The following is a 19,367-nucleotide window of genomic DNA, read 5'->3' as shown; positions in this document are numbered from 1 at the left end:
GCGAGTAATATATCCAGATGGGCAATAGTGTATGGTGTTTAGTGCAGTAATGAATTGGTCAGTTGTTAGATTTAGGAGTAGCAACGGGCATGACTTAGTCAGTGAAAGGGTTCAGCATCCAAGGTTCTGTATGATGAAAAAGGCAGTCTGCTAGAATCTGCTGTAGTTCCATATGTAAACTGATACTCTAAGCGTATTTTTACAGTTTCAGGAATTCAAAATGGCGATATGTTCAATATTGGTAATGATGTTGACACATTTAACTGGATTTATCTTGAGTTTAGAGTGTGGTAACCAATGGTTCATGATGGTCGACTGTCCAAATTTCTTCCCGGGATATAATACAAGTTTTGTAAACATGACTGTTAATACTATTTACAACTGTGTTCTTCAAGCTGAAAAAGAATCCACTGCCAAGTCATTGGTATTTCACAAAGATTCTCAAACTGGTCAGAAAACTTGCTATTTATATGAAGAGATTGCATCAAGTTGTGAAGGCTCCGTGGAAGTGGATTTTGGAGTAAATAAATATTTATTTAAGGTAATTATTTTATTTTTTAAAATTCAAAATGGTGTAATTAACAAGAATTAAATAAAATTGGAGATGAATTTATGAGATTGTACTTTCAAAAGCAGATTATATAAATTTCGAGTAACAATATAACGCAATCGGGTTTTTTTTTTTAAGTAAGTTGCAAATAATTTTGCTCAAATATATGAAAATTATACACCAAAATCTTATCTTAACGTCGCTATTTTTGTGTTAGGTGTACTAATTTTAGCAAATTAAACGCCAAATTATGGAGTATTGTGCATTCAACTTATTCTGAAAGTAAATGTATAGGAACTCAAAATATCGAGCCAAACACCAAAACTAGATCAAAATGTTTGCTTATTGGTAGGCCGCCAGTAATCATCCCATTTAAAACAAATGTAGGTTGATCAAGTGTAATTAAATAGCATATTTCAGTAAATGTGTAATTTATCACGAGCGTGTTATAATACCTTTACAAACACGAAAGCATTATGATGCAATTGCAATAGATTATATCTATGTTTTGTGCACCGAAAAATATTTTTGTAATTCTGTTATATTAATCAGCCATATAAATGTGAGAACGGAGGAAGTCTAACTGAAGATAAATTAAGTTGTGACTGCATAGCTGGATATTTTGGAATATCTTGTACAGAATTGGCAACAGGTAAGATCAACCAAATATTAAATCAACCACTTTGCCCAGTTGACTTTCAGATTTTTATCATTTATTTCATTTTGCAGGTGCGTTATATAAATTAAAGTTAATCAATAATTCATCAATGCATAGCATATACTACCAAAATGGTTTCCCAGAATATATTTTGTTTCATTGGCAAATGGAAATAAATTTGGACAAAATTTGGACAAATATAGCGGGTATCTTTTGATGATAACGTTTTAAAAGTATAGGCTATCTTGTTCTGCATCTAAAATGCAACAGCGCAAACATTTACTACCACAGTGTATAAGATTAGAGAAAATTATCGTGTCCGATTGTCAGATTGTGATATGACAATACCTCCAATTCACCAAGGATTGTTTTGGACCCGATTATATTTTTGGTCGATCAGGCGGATGTTTTGACAAAATCAGAAACCTGTGAGCACTAGAAAAATTGGTATGCATATCGTTGTCAAGTTTGTGATAGCTTGACATTGTGAAGTTGATCGATGATATCTCCGACAAGTTGAAGTTGGGTTTTTTTTCATCAATTTGACTATACAATATCAATTTGAATCTACTAATATATCTATTTTTCAGATTGTCAGGATTTAAACAACAGAGGGATACGAGATCGTGGTTTATATTCTGTCAATCTTCTACCAAACAAGCCACCAATAAACTTGACTTGTTTTGGGGGAAGAACTGTTGTTATGCACCAACACATAAATAAGGATGTTAACTTCACTTTTAAACGTTCTTGGGCTGAATACCGAGATGGCTTCTATGGTGAAGAAAATTTTTGGTTGGGTCTTGAACTCATGCATATTTTAACTACACAAAAATCTCAAAATAAGTTGGATGTTAGTGCCAGAATTGTCAATCCTGGCGAAGAACAGGAAGAATATTTAAAAACAACTTTCACCGGTTTTAAGGTAGATGGGGAGAATACAGAGTTTTTAATGGGGTATTCTGGAACACGATATGTTGGTAACTATTTGGGTGAACTGTTAAGAACTCTTAACAATTCACGATTTAGTACCTATGACCGTGATAATGACCAAATGGCAATAAATTGTGCGATGAAGTACGGTGGAGGATGGTGGTATAACAACGCTGGTACATTTACAAGGGATTTTACACCAAATGAATTCCAATTCGAATGTGCCCCTGCTAACCCTACAGGTTATTTTTGGAATCAATGTGAAGGTTGTACCAGTGAAGTAAAGGATATATCCACTGGATCAGTTTTTAATGGCACTGTTCGAATGGTTGATTTAGTATTATCTGATTGATAACATAATGAAATATCCCATTTTGAGAAGCAATGGCGGATGAGGCAACAGAGAGGGCCTTCTCATGTTCCCTTAGCAACATAATAATGTTGATAATGATCAGTTATAGATATAAATAATCATCGTACCGTTGCTAAAGAAACATGTGAATAATCATCGTACGGTTGTTAAAGAAACATGTGAATACTCATCGTACGGTTGCTAAAGTAACATGAGGTTTTTCTAGACTTCTGATACCAGTCACATAATAAAATAATCCTTCATTTATGTTTGATAAACATACTTATAAGACAGCAACATCCTGTCTCTCAATGCCGTCGGCAGAGGGTCAGAAGACCATCTATGAATATTTTGAAATAGCGCAACCAATTTGGTCGCGTTGAAATATTCTTCTTCTTTGATGTTTTTTTTCTCCAAACTCTGACAATTTTCTTGTATGTAATGAGGTCATCTCCATACCATCCTATTATACGACTGACTAAACCACTAATTGTTGTCTCTTATCTACGTTAAAATATTTAAGCGAAGAACTATTTAAAAGATGGTCGCCATCTTATATCAGACTTATTGTCATTGAAAATATCAGCCAATCAAAAGACATGAATTTCATTGGCTCAACCAATGACGTAATACAATGTACAATGACAATAATACCCTGTTAAAAAAGGCATCAAACATTGAATAAGCAGCTGTGGGGTTTCCTAAAGGGGGGTGGGGGAGTAATTTTGACATATTTTGGGGTATTGAGGCGCTTTGCAATCAAGCATAAAATTGAATCAGACAAAATTGCAGGGAAAATCTAAGGAACGAAATGAATGGAGGTTTACGTCCTACTTTTCTGCACCATGTTGTCTAATGACGACAGCAGGGTGCATTGAGGGAAATTTTTCCTGGACAGCGGCATTAGCTTGCTCTTTTTCGATTTCCAACTGTCGAAGGATCTTTAACAAGCACAGCCTGTTGCATACGGGGCCTCGGTTTATTGTTCCATCCGAACATTTAGACGCTTTTTCCATGTCATTCCCTCTTACCTGCATCACTGACAGGGGGAAATCGGGTTGAAAAATCCGACGGTGTTATTTTGACCTATGCCGGGGATTGAACCCTGGACCTTCAGGTTAGCGAGCAATTAGTGTCTAACTCATAACTCACTGAGCCATTGCGGCTCCTTATCGGCTAATCAAGACGGGCAACGCCATGCAAGGGACAAATTTTGCCGAGTTGGCCACATCAGCTTGTTTTCTCGATTTCAATCTGTCAAGGGATCTTTAAAGTGACAGCCTATAAAACACACGGGACATCTGTTTATCTTTTAACTTTTATTTCAGACGTCACACATTTCTGCGTCAGACGATTGCTTCCAAACACAAAATTCTGATTTATCATCATTCATTTTATAAAATTACCCCAAAACCTGTATATGTACTTCAAATATCATTTTAACAAACATATCCATCCGAATAAATTGATGAAAAGTTCTGTCACTTCATTAATCTAAAAATGACAATGCTTCACTTTTTGACCACTTTCCAGATAGATCTGGTTTTCGTTATATTTTAAAAATAAACAATCTTTAATAATCTAAATAATGTATAACTTGTATATGAAATTATACAATTCTGCACCAAACAGTAATAATTTCTTAATATAAGAGTAAGTAAAAGTTAAAAAGGGAGCTCATTTTTCAAGTATATTTCCTCTTCACAATAATATATTCAATTTTGAAGTCCATATTAGTCCACTTAATAAATGAATTTCAATTTTCATTGTCAAAACATATTTTTTTGCATTTCTTTCTTACACATAAAGTTAAAGGGATTGTAAACAGATTATCTAAAACGTTTGAGTATATCGGGATATTTATGGCAACAATATTTATTTTCACCATTCCAATTGTCAATCAGACCAAGGGTCTTAGGTGATAAAGCATGTTGGCGATTAGTGACGTCACTTAGAGCACAGATATCTGATTGAAAATTGGAATGGTGCAAATTGATGCTATCAGTATCCCCAAAAATTCAAAAACCTGTTTACAATGCCTTTAAGGGGACATTTCTTCTGTGATTTTCATTACCATAGTGCACTAATTAGAGATTTTAATTGAAATCAGTAAATTTTCTTTCTGGGATTTTACCTTGAACAAGCATTAACATTATATGACATTCTAGTCTCAACTCTATACCTTAACATAACAAAATAAAACCCAAATAATGTTAACAATCAATTAGACATGCCTTAGGTCAAAGAAACATTATTTATTCAAATAAAGAAATGGTAAAAAATTGCGTATGAAATATGACTGTTCACAATCCATTGTTATATTCATTATCAAGAATCAAAGTTAAAATTTTTAAAAAAGCCCATATATAAATAAATGCAAAAGAAGTTGGAGCTTTTGGTCTTGAATTTAAAGGTACATTCTGCTTTTTTCAATCCGTTGCTGTGGTTTGAAGAGTGAAATACTTCAAACTGCATGCCAACATATAGATGGATGATGCCCCTTACTTTGTTGTCAAAAACAACTATAAAAGTCTCAACCGGTTATGTAAGTATTTTGAATTTCCCGGGCTCCATTTTTACTGTACTAGCAGATAGTTGATTATGAGAAATGAATTCTGATTGGACCAAAAATTCTTAATAACCAATCAGCAGCAATTTCACAAACGTACCTCTGAAAGTAGTTCGAAACACTCTGTCCACACAAAAATCACGTTATGTAATTTTCGATACAGCAATTCTAAAATTTGATGTTAAAAATGGTTTCTTTGACGCCAGGTCAAGGTATAACTATACATTATAATAAGCCCTGTTTACATTACATGTTGAAATTAAAGCAGAATACCCCTTTAAATAGCCCAATAATGAATGAAGTAATGAAGTTAAGAGGGAAAAAATAAAAAATGTAAAAGACTAGGAATTTATAATTTCAGACAATGCTCTAGCAGCTAAAGAAGTCTCATCAGTGCAGTGAGACATTGGTATATGCATAGCTCCAGTTTGATGTATTTCATGCATTGATGATGGTACATGGTGCATTTGAACAGGCACCTGATGCATTTGTGCGGGAACATGATGCATCGTGATTGGCACTTGTTGCATGGATACAGTAGGTATGTGACCAGTTGGTATTGTGATAGAACCATGATGGACATGTCCAGGTGGCATAGACACAGGGACATGATTGAGGGAGCCTCCTGGAATGGATACAACTGCTCCATGCTGCATGTGTGACATGGAAGCTAGTGGTATATGTGCTGTATTGTGCTCCATTGGTAATGTTGATTGAGGCAAAGATGTTTGTACTACTTGTACCGAGGAAACATCAGGAATTGATGTAGATGGTACATGTAATGTGGTGTCATTTATTAACGTTAAGTTTTCACCATTTTCATCCATGACCGTCATATTTTGAAGTTCATTAAAATGAATCTGTGCAGGTTGTGTGCTAACAGCTGAACCTACAGCAGCAGGAACATCAGCTTTAGGTTTCTTTTTTCTAGGTTTTTTAGGTAGCTTAGCCTTGCCATCATCAGTTTTTGCCTTTTTGTAGGATTTGTATGGAGTTTTCTTGAACTTCCACTTCAACCTTTTCCGAGAAATAAACAAAAATTCACTGTCAAATTTTTCACCACTTTGTAGAAGTCTAAAGATTTCTTTGGCCAGTTCTGTGGATTTCTTAAGTGCTGCTAGATCATGACATAAATAAGCAGCTGTGTTGGCTTCGCTTATAGCTGTCACACATTCACTTCTGACTTTCTTCAGATCACTTCTTGGAGACAAAGGTTCCTCTAAAGTCGCCGGAACAGTAGCTTCTGCTTCTTCATCATCTCCACTATCTACAGGTTTTACTACATGTCTGGTTTTCCTTGTGCGCCTACTTCTCAGATTTGGTTCCTCTACAGTTGTACTAGTTTCAGGATTTTGTTTTTGAGCCGCAACTGACTCTAGGGTAGGTAAAGCTTCAGAAACTTCTACCTCTACTCCATCAGCATTATCCTGAAAATTTGTTGCATCTTCTTTTTCTTCAACTACAGGAACATCTGGTTGAGGAGGTAAAGGAGGAATAGAAAACTGATCATAGACAATTTTCTGTGGTTCTATGGCTTGTTTATCAATGATTATATATGGATTTAATAAATATGTCTCTGGTAAATGATTGTGGTTGTATTCATTTGGGAAATACATAAATATAGCACAAAAATGTTTACACACCCATCTTCTTAAAAACCAATCGACACACTGACATGATGGCATTGCAAAATTGACATAATGCCACAACTCCCCTTCATTCTGTGTGACTGAACGAACATGGAAGCCACCAGCAGCATCTGTTTTGTACACTGTAAAGTCACCTTTAGCAGCTTCCAGGCCTTTCAAGACATGTTGAATGTACTCATGTGGTCTTTCATGTAAAAATTCTGGAATCTTTTTATCATAAGGTTTAAATTCAGCAGTTAATTTGACATTCTCACGAATATATTCCTGGTAGGTATCAGGCAGAAAGAAGTTCTGGACAATTCCTACTACACCAGAAAATGTTTTGTCCAGATGGTCAGACAAATAGTTCTCTTTGAAGTTTTTAATAGAGGTTACTATTGGGCGGCCATGATTGACACTTACAATTGTGTTGAAATGACCATGTCGGTAACATTTTACCCATCTCACTTGGTGTGGCAGCCATGTTGAAGTAATATACTGTTGAACCTTTGTGTGACGTTGCCAGATTTCATTTGATTTCAATTTATACATGGTATTTTGAAATATTTCATCAGTAGTTGAATTAGCAATGTTTTCAAGCATTGTTAGCAAAGCTTTTTGGTCTGAAGACGGAACTCCATTCTCTGGCTTTTTGAACCAGACCTCCCATGCCTTCTGTCGCAGAGAATCACAAAGATACACTAACGAAGTAGGAAAAACAGCTTCCAAAGCATTAATCTGAGCATCACTGATGTCACACATTAAGTAGGTAGGATTAAAATTTGGGTTCCATGATTTGATAATGTTCAGGGCTTCCTGGACATGACTCATTGTTTCATCTTTAACAATAAATGTTGCAACTGTAGAATAAGAGACATTGGTCTTCACTACCAGAAAGAATATGGGATATGCTGGTTTCATGGTTTTATAATTGGCAAATAATAGACACACTTCACCATATCTTTGGATTAGTCTCTTCTGCCACGCCATTTGCTCAACAAATATCAAACTTTGTCTTTGTCCTTCACCACCACCCCTCTCTATGTTTGGTCTGTAGTAAAAACTGGCTTCTGGATCAACCTCCTTCCACTGATCAATCTGACCTTGCAGTGACTCTTGATCTCTTTCAAACTTCTGTTTCTGTTGGCTCAAAGCAATATTAATGTGATTTCTAATATTCTTATTGGTAGGGAAGTAGCCTTGATTAGATTCACTAGGCTGTGGACCATGCTTACAAACTGTATTTCTAACATACTCTCTCAGATGAACCTTTACATCTCTAACAGTGTCAATTCCTTGAGGAACCAGTTCTTGAATCTTAGCTATGATACTTGGATGTACTGGCTGAGCAAATGCATTAGCCATAGAATCTAATGGATGGTTGTGAGCTTCTGCAACTGGACAAGTGATGTAGTATCTACTCATTGAAAGGGGTAAGCCCTTTTCCATATCAGCACGCAGGCGTTCCAAACATTCTTTCTTTAACTTTTTGACCTGCCATCCTTTCATACCTTCTATATCTGCTGGTAACTTATATTCTGGAAACATCTTGATCTCTCGAATTCTCAGATAAGCTTGACATCCCCTCTTTAATGAAGGTTGGAGCCTTACTCTTTTCTTTGGAGTTTTCTTATTTCCACTTGGATCTGTCACCTACAAAATCAAATAATTCCATGAACATCAATATAGAAAAGGAACATTAGTCAATGCTGTACTTGACAGCAACCAGACCAATGAATTTTATTTTTCTAAATATCGCATCTTTTATCTACAGAAAATCAATTTTGTGTTCTCATTGCAACAAATCAAAAAAACCTTTTCAAATGCCATTGTGTGCATCAACTTTATGTTTGTTCTGGATCATTTCATTACCAACTCAAATAAAGTAAATAGGCAAAATCTCTAACCTCTGGCTCTGGTGGTTTTTCCTTTGGTTTTCTATGGTCTGTACCAAACATACATTCTTTGTAGTAAACAGAGTGCAGACGAAATGGTGTCCCACTAAATGGGATATGAATACCTCCTATTTCACTTGACCAATGTAGTTTCCCTGAAGAAAATATCAGCAATAATGTACTTCTAAACAAAACAGGAATAACTAGACTGTCACCATTGTAGCTTGAAAGTCATGGAGATATTATGAATAAAAAGTATTTTCCCTGGCTGAAGCTATTACATAGCATATGATAAATGTTATTCCCCTATGGTGTCAATGACACATTGTAGCCATCAAATTATTCCCAAATACATGATGCAACCAGAAAAAAAGGCAAAAGGGTATCGCACATTTTGCATTCCCAATCTCACAGATGCACATAATCAGCATTTAATTAATTGCTGGCAAACCAAGAGTTCAAAGGTAGCTGACACTAGAACTGTTGTTTGTACTGGGATTGTTGTACACAACAAAGCAAAAATATCCTGTTAAATGCTATAATTTATCATCATACATGAATTTTACGAATAAAATTGAAATAGAACTGAAATATAATTCAATATATTAAATACCAAAGCTACCTTACCTTCTCCTTTATATCTGGGTTTCTTGGCCAGAGATGGTCCATCTCTTGTATGGCGACTACATGTTGAAAACTTCTGATTTGTCTCAATTCGTAGATCTTCTTCAAACTTCTTAAGGTTTCTCTCACCATCGACATAGCCTAAAATCAAACGTTAAATATAGTTACTTATAAATTGCTATTAATCATCACCTACCATAATGATCAATCAATTCCAGATGAGCTACACTTCTTGGTCTTTGAATTTTTTATATTTGACAGCGATTTATGCATATCAGTTATGAGAATTTCAAAATATACTAAAGAAGTGCAACAACAACATACAGCACGATAGCAAAAACAAACAGCTGTCAAAGTTGCCGGAAGCTACTTTATATGCAGGCTGATCTGGGGCTCGCAAACTAAATCTTGGTCGCTGGACGATATTCACATTTACAAAACATGTCAAATCAGAAGTTTTCGCAATTGAAATTAGATTAAAGAACATCATGAATGAAAAGTCTTATAGAATACCTTCATAATAAAGCCCTTTTCTTTGTAAATTAATAATATTATCCATTTTAAAAATTATTTCTTCAGTCAAGAACCGGACGCTCTCATCTTTTTCATTAAGGTCAAGGGCAGACAATCCATTTTGGAGATTATCATCGAATCAAAGAAGGCAAAATATTTGGTGCTGGACTATAATGTCTGAATTTCCTGTTTATTTATTTCACTTCCGGTTTGTCAAATTTTTGCATTTTTTGACTTGAAAAGGCATAAAATGGGTAAAAAGCAACATCAAAAAGACAAATTGTAAGTATTTAGATGTAGATGCTTGAATATCTTAAAATCAAGGAGTTGGGTTAATAATGGTTTTGCCTTTCTAACATAATCACGCTAAGCATTTTGGGTAAACACTAAACAGTGCCAGTGTAGTAAGAATTAATGTCTAGTCTACTGTTAGGCACTAGTTACATTTACGGCGGTGGAATTTCCCAAGAATCGGTGACCGTTCATTGGTATTTCATGCGTAATTCCTTTAAATAAATGAACGAAGAACACTCAGAATGTCAGATATAAAGACAGACAATTTCATGATTATACTGATTAATAAGCTTTGTTAATTTTAGCCTAAAAAACCTGTAACATTGTCATTGAGTTGAAATAAGCTTATATAGGCCAATACATCCTATGGTATGCTAACTTACTCAACTGCCAAATGAGTTCTAACCGTAACAAAAGTATTCAATAGAAATAAAAAAAGATCTGGTCATGTCTTCAACATTTTCGACAACATTCAATAACTGATAATGGCGCTGTTGGAATATGAAAATATGATATTTTTGGATGCTTTCCAAGAAGATGGTCTAACCATTCTTGCTCAGGGACTTGGGATACAGAGGATTTTTATAAACTTTTTGAAAGTCTGCTCAGATCCTGAAAATTTGGTGTTAGTGCTAAATACATCTTCATCAGATGAAGAATATTTTTTAGAACAATTAGAAACTGCTAGCATCAAACCATTGCCTAAAGTCATCACTAATGAAATTAATGCGAACACACGTCATTCTACTTATTTACAAGGTGGTGTTGTCTTTGTCACGTCAAGAATTCTAGTGGTTGACTTACTAACAGACAGAGTTCCAGTTGATCAAATTTCAGGAATACTTGTGTATAAGGCACATAAAATCATTGAATCCTGCCAAGAAGCCTTTATTTTACGTTTGTATCGTCAGAAGAACAAAACTGGATTTATCAAAGCCTTCTCTGATAGCCCTTATTCGTTCACAACTGGTTTCTGTCATGTTGAAAGAATGATGAAGAACCTGTTTGTAAGGAAATTATTTCTTTGGCCAAGATTTCATGCAAGTGTTGTGGCATGCTTAGAGAAACACCAAGTTGAGGTTGTTGAAATTCATCTTCACATGACTCAGTCTATGACAGCGTGTCAAACTGCGTTACTGGATCTGATTAATGCTTGTATCAAGGAACTGAAAAGATGCACCACTGCTGTAGACACAGAAGAAGTGACTGTTGAAAATGCCCTTGGAAAATCTTTTGACAAAACTATCAGACTTCAGTTAGATCCTGTGTGGAACTCTTTAGGACAAAAAACTCGCCAGCTTGTGTCAGACCTAAAAACTTTACGACTGCTTTTGAAATTCCTCACTCAGTATGACTGTGTTTCATTCTACAGTTTAGTCCATTCCATAAGGTCTAATGAAAAAACATTTGGACAAAACACTGGCTGGTTATTTCTTGATGCTGCAGACAGTTTATTTGTACATGCTAGAGATAGAGTGTATGAAATTGAAGACAAAAAGAAAAAGCTCAAATCTGATGATAAATACAAAGAAAAGGAGCCCGAACCACTTTTAGAAGACTGTCCAAAATGGAAGGCATTAACAGATCTGCTAAAGGAAATTGAAGAAGAAAACAAAGATGCTGATAGATCTGCTGGTCCTACCAATGTTCTTGTTTGTGCAGAAGATGATAGAACATGTAGCCAATTGAAAGAGTATCTGTGTGAAGGTGGTAGATCAATTCTGTTTAGACTGTATAATAAATTCATGGCTTTGAAAGGAGCACAGCAAACAGATCAAGAAAGGTTCAAATTTCCTAAGAAGAAAACTGCATATGCCAAGGAAAAGGCAGAGTCAGATGAGTTAACATTGACTCAAATGATGGTTAATATGGAGAGAGAAAATGATGGTGATTTGAAACCAGACAATGAAGCAGATAGTACACCTCATTCTTCACAAGATGCTTACTATGGAGTCATCTCTGCTCCTGTGACAATTCTACATCCTTTGCATGGCTGCTCTGATCCACATGGCTTGACTCGAGTGCTTCAGGAAATTCAACCAAGATATGTCATCTTGTATGATGCTGACATGCAGCTAGTGAGACAACTGGAAGTTTTCAGAGCTTCCAGACCAGGTGTACCACTAAGAGTTTACTTTCTCATGTATAAAAACTCTGTTGAAGAACAATGCTACCTGACAACTTTAAGAAAGGAAAAAGAAGCTTTTGAACATCTGATTGAACAGAAAGGAAAGATGGTTATTGAAGAACAATGTGATGGAAAACTTGATGAGGATCCTTCTTTAGCCAGAAACCAGGTGGCAGCTAATGAGACAACAAACTCTCGAAAGGGTGGATTAGTAGGAGAACCTAAAAATAGAAAAATTATTGTGGATATGAGAGAATTTAGGTCAGAGCTGCCATCTTTAATTCACAGGCGTGGAATTGAAATTGAACCTGTTACACTTGAAGTGGGTGATTATATTTTGACTCCAGACATTTGTGTAGAGCGCAAAAGTATAAGTGATTTGATTGGATCTTTATCAAATGGTCGTCTATATAATCAATGTGTTGCAATGTGCCGATATTACAAACGTCCAATCCTCTTGATTGAATTTGATGCTAACAAATCTTTCTCTCTTCAAGGAAAATATGCCTTGAGTAATGATGTTTCAATGAAAGACATTAGTTCACAATTAGCCCTGTTAACCATGCATTTTCCAAAGCTTCGTAATTTGTGGTGTCAAAGTCCATATGCCACTGCAGAACTTTTTGATGAGTTGAAAGAAAATCGTGGGGAACCAGACAGTGTGGCAGCAATGTCAGTCAGTGCATCAGAAACCACTGATGATATCTCTGATAGATATAGTCATGGTCCCCAAGACTTTCTGCTCAAAATGCCAGGAGTAAACTCTAAGAATTTCAAATACATTATGAACAAAGTAAAAGATTTAGCAGAATTGGTTAGTCTATCTGAAGAAAAATTAACTGAAATCATGGGAAGCTGTAACCATGCCAATCGTCTTTATGAGTTTTTGCACACAAATGTTGATGAAGCTGAAAAGGCTTCAGCTGAATTAAAGAAAAATGAAAAACCTTTTAAAAAGGGTTATGGTTTTAAGAAAAGAAAATAACTGACCTTGTGTAATAACAATAATTTGATCATACATCATGAAGTGCTATTTTTTCATTTGTCTTTATTAAATAGTTTATATTGAATTGATCAATGATTTTGATTGTAAATAAAGTTTTGTACCGGTATTCTAAATTGGAATCGTGATTATTTTTTGATTTGACGAATTAATGGAGTATAGTCATGTAGTAAGTAAAATACTGATAGAATAAGGTTATACTGCCAAAACATAGAAAATGAATGACCAATCATGTTGTTGTCACTCTTTATTTTCAATTAATTCACAATTAACTTATCTTTGTTGAGGCTGAATAAGTTATTTTATCAGCTAATTTAACAAAAATTTACATGACTATATACATTTATGATTCTGATGCATTTGCAGCTGATTAAAATAAGACTCAAATATTCAGAAGCAATCTAGAAAAAGAAAAGGAAGAAAAGTCATTTGAAATACATCTTCAAATGCACCATCTTTCATCTAAAAGATTGCTGATGCATTTCAAAGGAGGAACATGTGTCCTGTTGTTCAGATGGTTAATATACCTCAGCTCTGTTCTCACAGTTCACATTCGAATTATTTAGCCTGCCTTGGCTAAAATTCCCACACTGCATGACATAGCCCATTGGAGCCCCCAATATAGTGGAAATTGAATAACTCAAGATTAGGGCATATTATGATATATATATATATATATATATATATATATATATAGGCTAAACCACTTCAAGCCTCTGTGGCATTGATGCACCTGCATTGCCTATCTTATATAAGCCCTATCAGATACAGAAGGGTAAGATTTTCATGGATAGTGTCACAATCTTATTTTTTTATTTAAAAAAATTAATGCGTTTAATGCTTTCAAAGAATCAGTTAATTTTATCAATGGTAAATCTCACAAATTAATAATGATTTGAAATATTCCACTATTCTAATAATACTACTATGATGAAAATGTTATATTTTTTGGTTTTCAGATATCTGACACATTCAGAGTGGAAAAATGAGTGGGGTGGTTATAAAGGTAAACAGAATACAGGGGCAAATTCTAGATTTAGACGTCTGCCATTTTCTTGCTGCAGGTAAGTGTTAACTGATATTAGGGTAGGAACTATTATTTTTTAGTTGGGATCTTGCAGGTGTATTTATGATAGTTCATTTCATCGATTTGTAAGGTACAAACCTCCTACCATATAGGATTATTTCATCACTCCTGGTAAATTTTTAAGATAACACAACATTTTGAATTCAGATGATCTGGTCATGAAGTGAAATGTTCTTACTTTGTTGATGATTATACGGATTTTATGATTTTTATTTCAGTATTAGTTTTTTATTTTAATATTTTATAAATCTTGTAATTTTGATTTCAGTTTATCCATGCAGCCTTTTGAAAATCCTCTCTGTACTAAAGAAGGAATTATATTTGATTTGATGTAAGTTTTGAATTTTCAATGCTTTGCTTTTTTCTTTAAAGAAATTTATGATAATCTAAAGATTATCAAGATAAAATTTGAATTTATAATTATATTCGAAAGTATCTTACCTATCATTGTTTGAAAATCTGTTTTTGTGTTTTAGGAATATTGTTCCATTTTTGAAAAAATATGGTGTAAGCCCTGTCACAGGAGAGGTAAGATTTTCACATTCTTTACAGATATCTGAAAGGGGGAAGGAGAGATAGTTGACAGAAGCAGGTTCTCAAGAGTACTGACTATGGTATCAGAAGTTTTCTCAATGTTGTTTTTAACTTTGGTAATCCCCCAGTGGACAATGCTACTGTCTGAGCCAACATTGTATATATGACACAATTGTCAGAAATTGTATTTTGATAAGTTTGAAGTATGGGGTGTATAATAGATTCTATGTTATAAATAATCATTATTATTTCAGAAAATGAGTTTTAAAGAATTGATCAGACTAACATTTCATAAAAATTCTGATGGTAAGTTCTAAATATGCAGCTTTATTTTATAGTTTATAAAGATAAAGCTGTATTTTATAGTTTATAAAGATAAAGCTGTATTTTATAGTTTATAAAGATAAAGCTGTATTTTATAGTTTATAAAGATAAAGCTTTATTTTATAGTTTATAAAGATAAAGCTGTATTTTATAGTTTATAAAGATAAAGCTGTATGGAAGCTTAATGATTTTATTTTATCATTACCACAGCTACACAAACATTTGGGTAAAGATAGAATTACCTTAATTATTTTGAAGAAAAAAAAATTGCCAAGGACTATATCTCAGCCTCTAAAATATTAGAAGCTTCATTCCAGTCCGTAGCTCATTACACCAAATTATATTTCTTTGCCACTATTTTTATCTTAGTTTGCTCATTTAACTATAACAACATATTGCTCAAGTGATATGTATGAATATGTATAGTTAGTAAATAGTAATTGTGTTTCAGATAAATACCACTGTCCTGTTACATTTAAAATATTTAATGCTAATACACATATAGTAGCTATTAAACCAACTGGCAATGTTTACGCTCAAGAGGTCTGTATTATAATTTCATTCATTTATGTTTGTTATTATGCATGGGAATTTCTTTTTGGCAGGCAAGTCCTTGTCCTTTGAAATAGAAAACTACTAAGTAGAAATATTGGTGTCACTTTTAGTCATAGAGAGACTCATTTTTATACATCACAGTTTAAGCAGGGAAATCTTAGTCCTCTATCTAACAAATAAACATCTCTATTCACCTCAGGGAAGTAGAGCTATAATCTCTGTTTGTTAATAGCTTTAGTCTGTTCTGTTATGTTAATTTTGTTATTGTGGTAATTTCAGGCTATAGAAAGATTAAATTTAAAAGTGAAGAATATGAAGGATTTAATAACAGATGAACCATTTACACGTCAAGATATTATCACAATACAGGTAAGATATCAGTTCCATTCCTATATTATCATTATTAATAATCCAATGATGTTCAGTTTTTATTAAAAGTATTTTAAAGAATAAAAAAGTTGTTTATGAATAAGATAAACAACATCATTTTTATTGCTTGATTAAGTTATTTATTAAAGTTAATATTAATGTTATGTTATTAATGTTAATTGTGTTCAGTTATGTTTTATTAGAGATTAGTCTTTACCTAATCCTATATTGTATTTTCTAGGACCCCACACATTTAGATAAATTTAACATAGCTGACTTTTATCATATAAAAAAGAATCTGAAAGTTACAGATGATGGTAAGTAAAAAATAACTTTTATATCAAAATGATTTAGTTACTCAAATGAGATAAAAACCCAAAGCTCCAACCTTTACAAAAGTTTAAGGAGGTGGATTGGTGTACATCATTTTAAGCATGACTTTGCTTGTCTTCATGTACTATGACATATTGAACTGAAAGACAAAATTGTTGTTTTATATTTGAATATAAGATGAAGAAGAAGAAAGAAAAGATCCACGTAATAAATTAAAATCTATTAATAATGAAGCTAAAGATGTATTAGATGAACTAGATAGAGATTATAAACCTTCTAATATATTGGTATGTACTTTTTACTATACCTTGTTTTTAATTTACTTACACTTTTTCTGAAGTAAAAATATTTGCCCTAAAAACAAATGGAAGATATTGTGTATTACACAGTGTGTCTGTGTGATATTAAACACTGCTAAAATACATACTTGATACGATTGACTGTGCCACCCAAAATGAAAGATAATCATTTCCCCCATTGAACACTACTTAATAAAATAAAATCACTTTTTATTTGTAGGAAGTAAGACAAAATAAAGTGAAAATAGACAAGTTTAATGCAGTAAGTTATCAGAATTTTATTTCATTTTTCTTAGAAATGTTCAATATTTGAATCATAGTATTATAGTATTAACATGTTAGATTGATGGAATGCTAAATTTGATGTGTTGATTTGTCTTTACATCATCATGTTAATTTTTACATACATCAAGATATCTCTGAATCTCTGAATTTAGCAGCACCTATTTGGTTACAGTAAATTATTCTGGATTTGCAAAATCATTTGGTTTTTGACATCTCACTTTGCATTTTTGAAAATTGAGCTTTAGAAGTGAAAATATGTTCAATATTGCGGACTAATAAGAGGACAACATGAAGATTAATTTCTCAGAAACATTTGTATCAGGTCAACAATTCAACTGATATTAACTACTATTCTAGTTTATATTGATGTATTGGTTCTGCTTGTAGGCTACCTATTCAACTGGTGCTGTCTCAGCCTCCTTCACATCAACAGCTGTAGATCCTCAAACACAACATGAAGCAGGTAACTTTTTACTTCTATTCTTACATTTGGTTTCATTATATATAATCTGCTGGATTTTTGTTGCTTTACATTGACTGTTGATTTGAATTTTTCAATGAGCTCTAGTATAACTGTGAAAAGAAAGTTAGCAACAGAAGAATGATTAAGAAATATTTACAAGACATCATAAGCTTTCACTTACTTGACTGTAGTCTTTAGGAGACTTGCACCTGAAAACAAATCTTCATCACTCTATCAAGATATGAAATACATTGAGCTGATCTGAACCAACACTATTGAGACATGTGAAATATACTAACTGTTGTTATTTGTAGCTGCTATTGATGAAGATATATTAAGATATGAGAGAGTAAAGAAAAAAGGTTATGTGAGAATAATGAGTAATTTTGGTCCACTAAACTTAGAATTATTCTGTGATATGGTAAGATATGCTGCTAACTGTATTTGCATTGGAAAATCAACTGTTTTCACTACCAGCTGAATTTTCTTTAAGAATCCTTAAGTGAAGATATCATATCTGTAGATCATGTCTAAGGAATGGATAGGGCCATATCTGTCTATCAAATGCATTAAGAACCAAATGACTACCAAATGTATTTTTTTTTAGAAAATAGAAATGTTATTTGATCAGATTCTTTTAATGACTTCACAATTTTGACTTCCAGGTCCCAAAAACATGTGAAAATTTCATGCTATTAGCCTCAAGAGGATATTATAATGATACTATATTTCATAGATCTATTAGAAATTTCATGGTAAGGAACTGTCTATTTATTTAATAATCAGAACCCCAGGCTTTTATTGGCCTGTAAATACATTAATACAACATTTTATATTGAGGCTTTATGAGATGATAAAAAAATCTTTAGATACCTTTAGCGTAAATGAAAAGTGTTAATATTTGTAGCTTAGAATAACATCAAATACTATACAGGCAAACCTAAATGCTATTTGTTGAATTTTCAACTACAATTTTTACATCTTTGTAAATTGATATTTTAGATTCAAGGTGGTGATCCAACAGGTACTGGTAAAGGTGAGTGTAATGAAAATTGAGATACAATACATTTGCAGTGAATTCATTTTTTGTTTGCAAGTTTCTGTGGACTTCTTCTTTCAGCCAATCTGCAGATTTAAATTTCATACAAATAATCAAAAATGTATGAAAATGGTTTTGAAAAATGTAGAATCCACAATAGTTTGTCCCTCCGGTACTTTTCCCAGGAATTGATGAATATTGATGTATTTATAATCTATTTTAGGCGGTGAGTCAGCCTGGGGTGGAACATTTCCTGATGAATTTAAACCTAATTTAACTCATACTGGTAGAGGTGTGTTGAGTATGGCTAACTCTGGTCCTAATACCAATAAATCACAATTGTAAGTGATCTAGTTTTCTAGTTGATTTTTCAAATTTCAACAAGTAAAAAGACAATTTTTTTAGTATGATTCATCAGATTGCTAAGTGATTAATACAACAGATCAGAAAGCATTTATTTAATCCACGATTTAAGGGTTATTTCCCTTTGAGCTGGTATTGCTTTGCTAATAATTTGTTTTACATGTAATTTTTCTTTTTTTCAGTTTTATAACTTACAGATCTGCTAAACATTTAGATGGTAAACATTCAGTTTTTGGAAAGTAAGTACCTATTTCTGTTGTGGTGGCTTTCTTTTACCCCTAAATAATAGTTTAAAATAAATTGCGGCAATGTTTGAAAACATGTGCCTTTCTGTTGGGAGTTAAACCATTTTACTTACTTATTATAAATTTTTATTTCTTCAGATTAGTTGGTGGTCTTGATACATTAGATAAAATGGAATATGTTGAGGTAGAGAAAAAAGATGACCGACCAAAAGTAAGTAGAAAATCAAGCGTATTCAGATCTCATAAGATTTTTGTGGCTATAATAATTTTGAATATGAATTAAAGATTATACTTACTATATAAGTATATAATATACTATAGATA

At 33.2% G+C, this 19,367-nt stretch overlaps 3 protein-coding genes across 3 annotated transcripts; 2 read left to right on the top strand and 1 right to left on the bottom strand.

Moving 5' to 3' along the window:
• Window positions 1-220: 220 nt before the first annotated feature.
• Window positions 221-2,493, top strand: LOTGIDRAFT_152863 (hypothetical protein; the record flags this gene model as incomplete). Its single annotated transcript, XM_009053368.1, has 3 exons — window positions 221-541; window positions 1,103-1,202; window positions 1,799-2,493. The coding sequence occupies 3 exons, from the start codon at window positions 221-223 to the stop codon at window positions 2,491-2,493; spliced, it is 1,116 nt and encodes a 371-aa protein (XP_009051616.1).
• Window positions 2,494-5,403: 2,910 nt separating this feature from the next.
• LOTGIDRAFT_152862 (hypothetical protein) lies at window positions 5,404-9,768 on the bottom strand (the record flags this gene model as incomplete). Its single annotated transcript, XM_009053367.1, has 4 exons — window positions 5,404-8,343; window positions 8,598-8,740; window positions 9,213-9,350; window positions 9,723-9,768. The coding sequence occupies 4 exons, from the start codon at window positions 9,766-9,768 to the stop codon at window positions 5,404-5,406; spliced, it is 3,267 nt and encodes a 1,088-aa protein (XP_009051615.1).
• A 733-nt stretch (window positions 9,769-10,501) lies between these two features.
• LOTGIDRAFT_104289 (hypothetical protein) lies at window positions 10,502-13,129 on the top strand (the record flags this gene model as incomplete). Its single annotated transcript, XM_009053366.1, has 1 exon — window positions 10,502-13,129. The coding sequence occupies one exon, from the start codon at window positions 10,502-10,504 to the stop codon at window positions 13,127-13,129; it is 2,628 nt and encodes an 875-aa protein (XP_009051614.1).
• Window positions 13,130-19,367: the final 6,238 nt, after the last annotated feature.

Source organism: Lottia gigantea (assembly GCF_000327385.1).
Source record: "Lottia gigantea unplaced genomic scaffold LOTGIsca_2, whole genome shotgun sequence".
NCBI lineage: Eukaryota > Metazoa > Mollusca > Gastropoda > Lottiidae > Lottia > Lottia gigantea.
The sequence above is the reverse complement of the archived record's forward strand: the minus strand, read 5'-3'. Positions and strand labels throughout refer to the sequence as shown.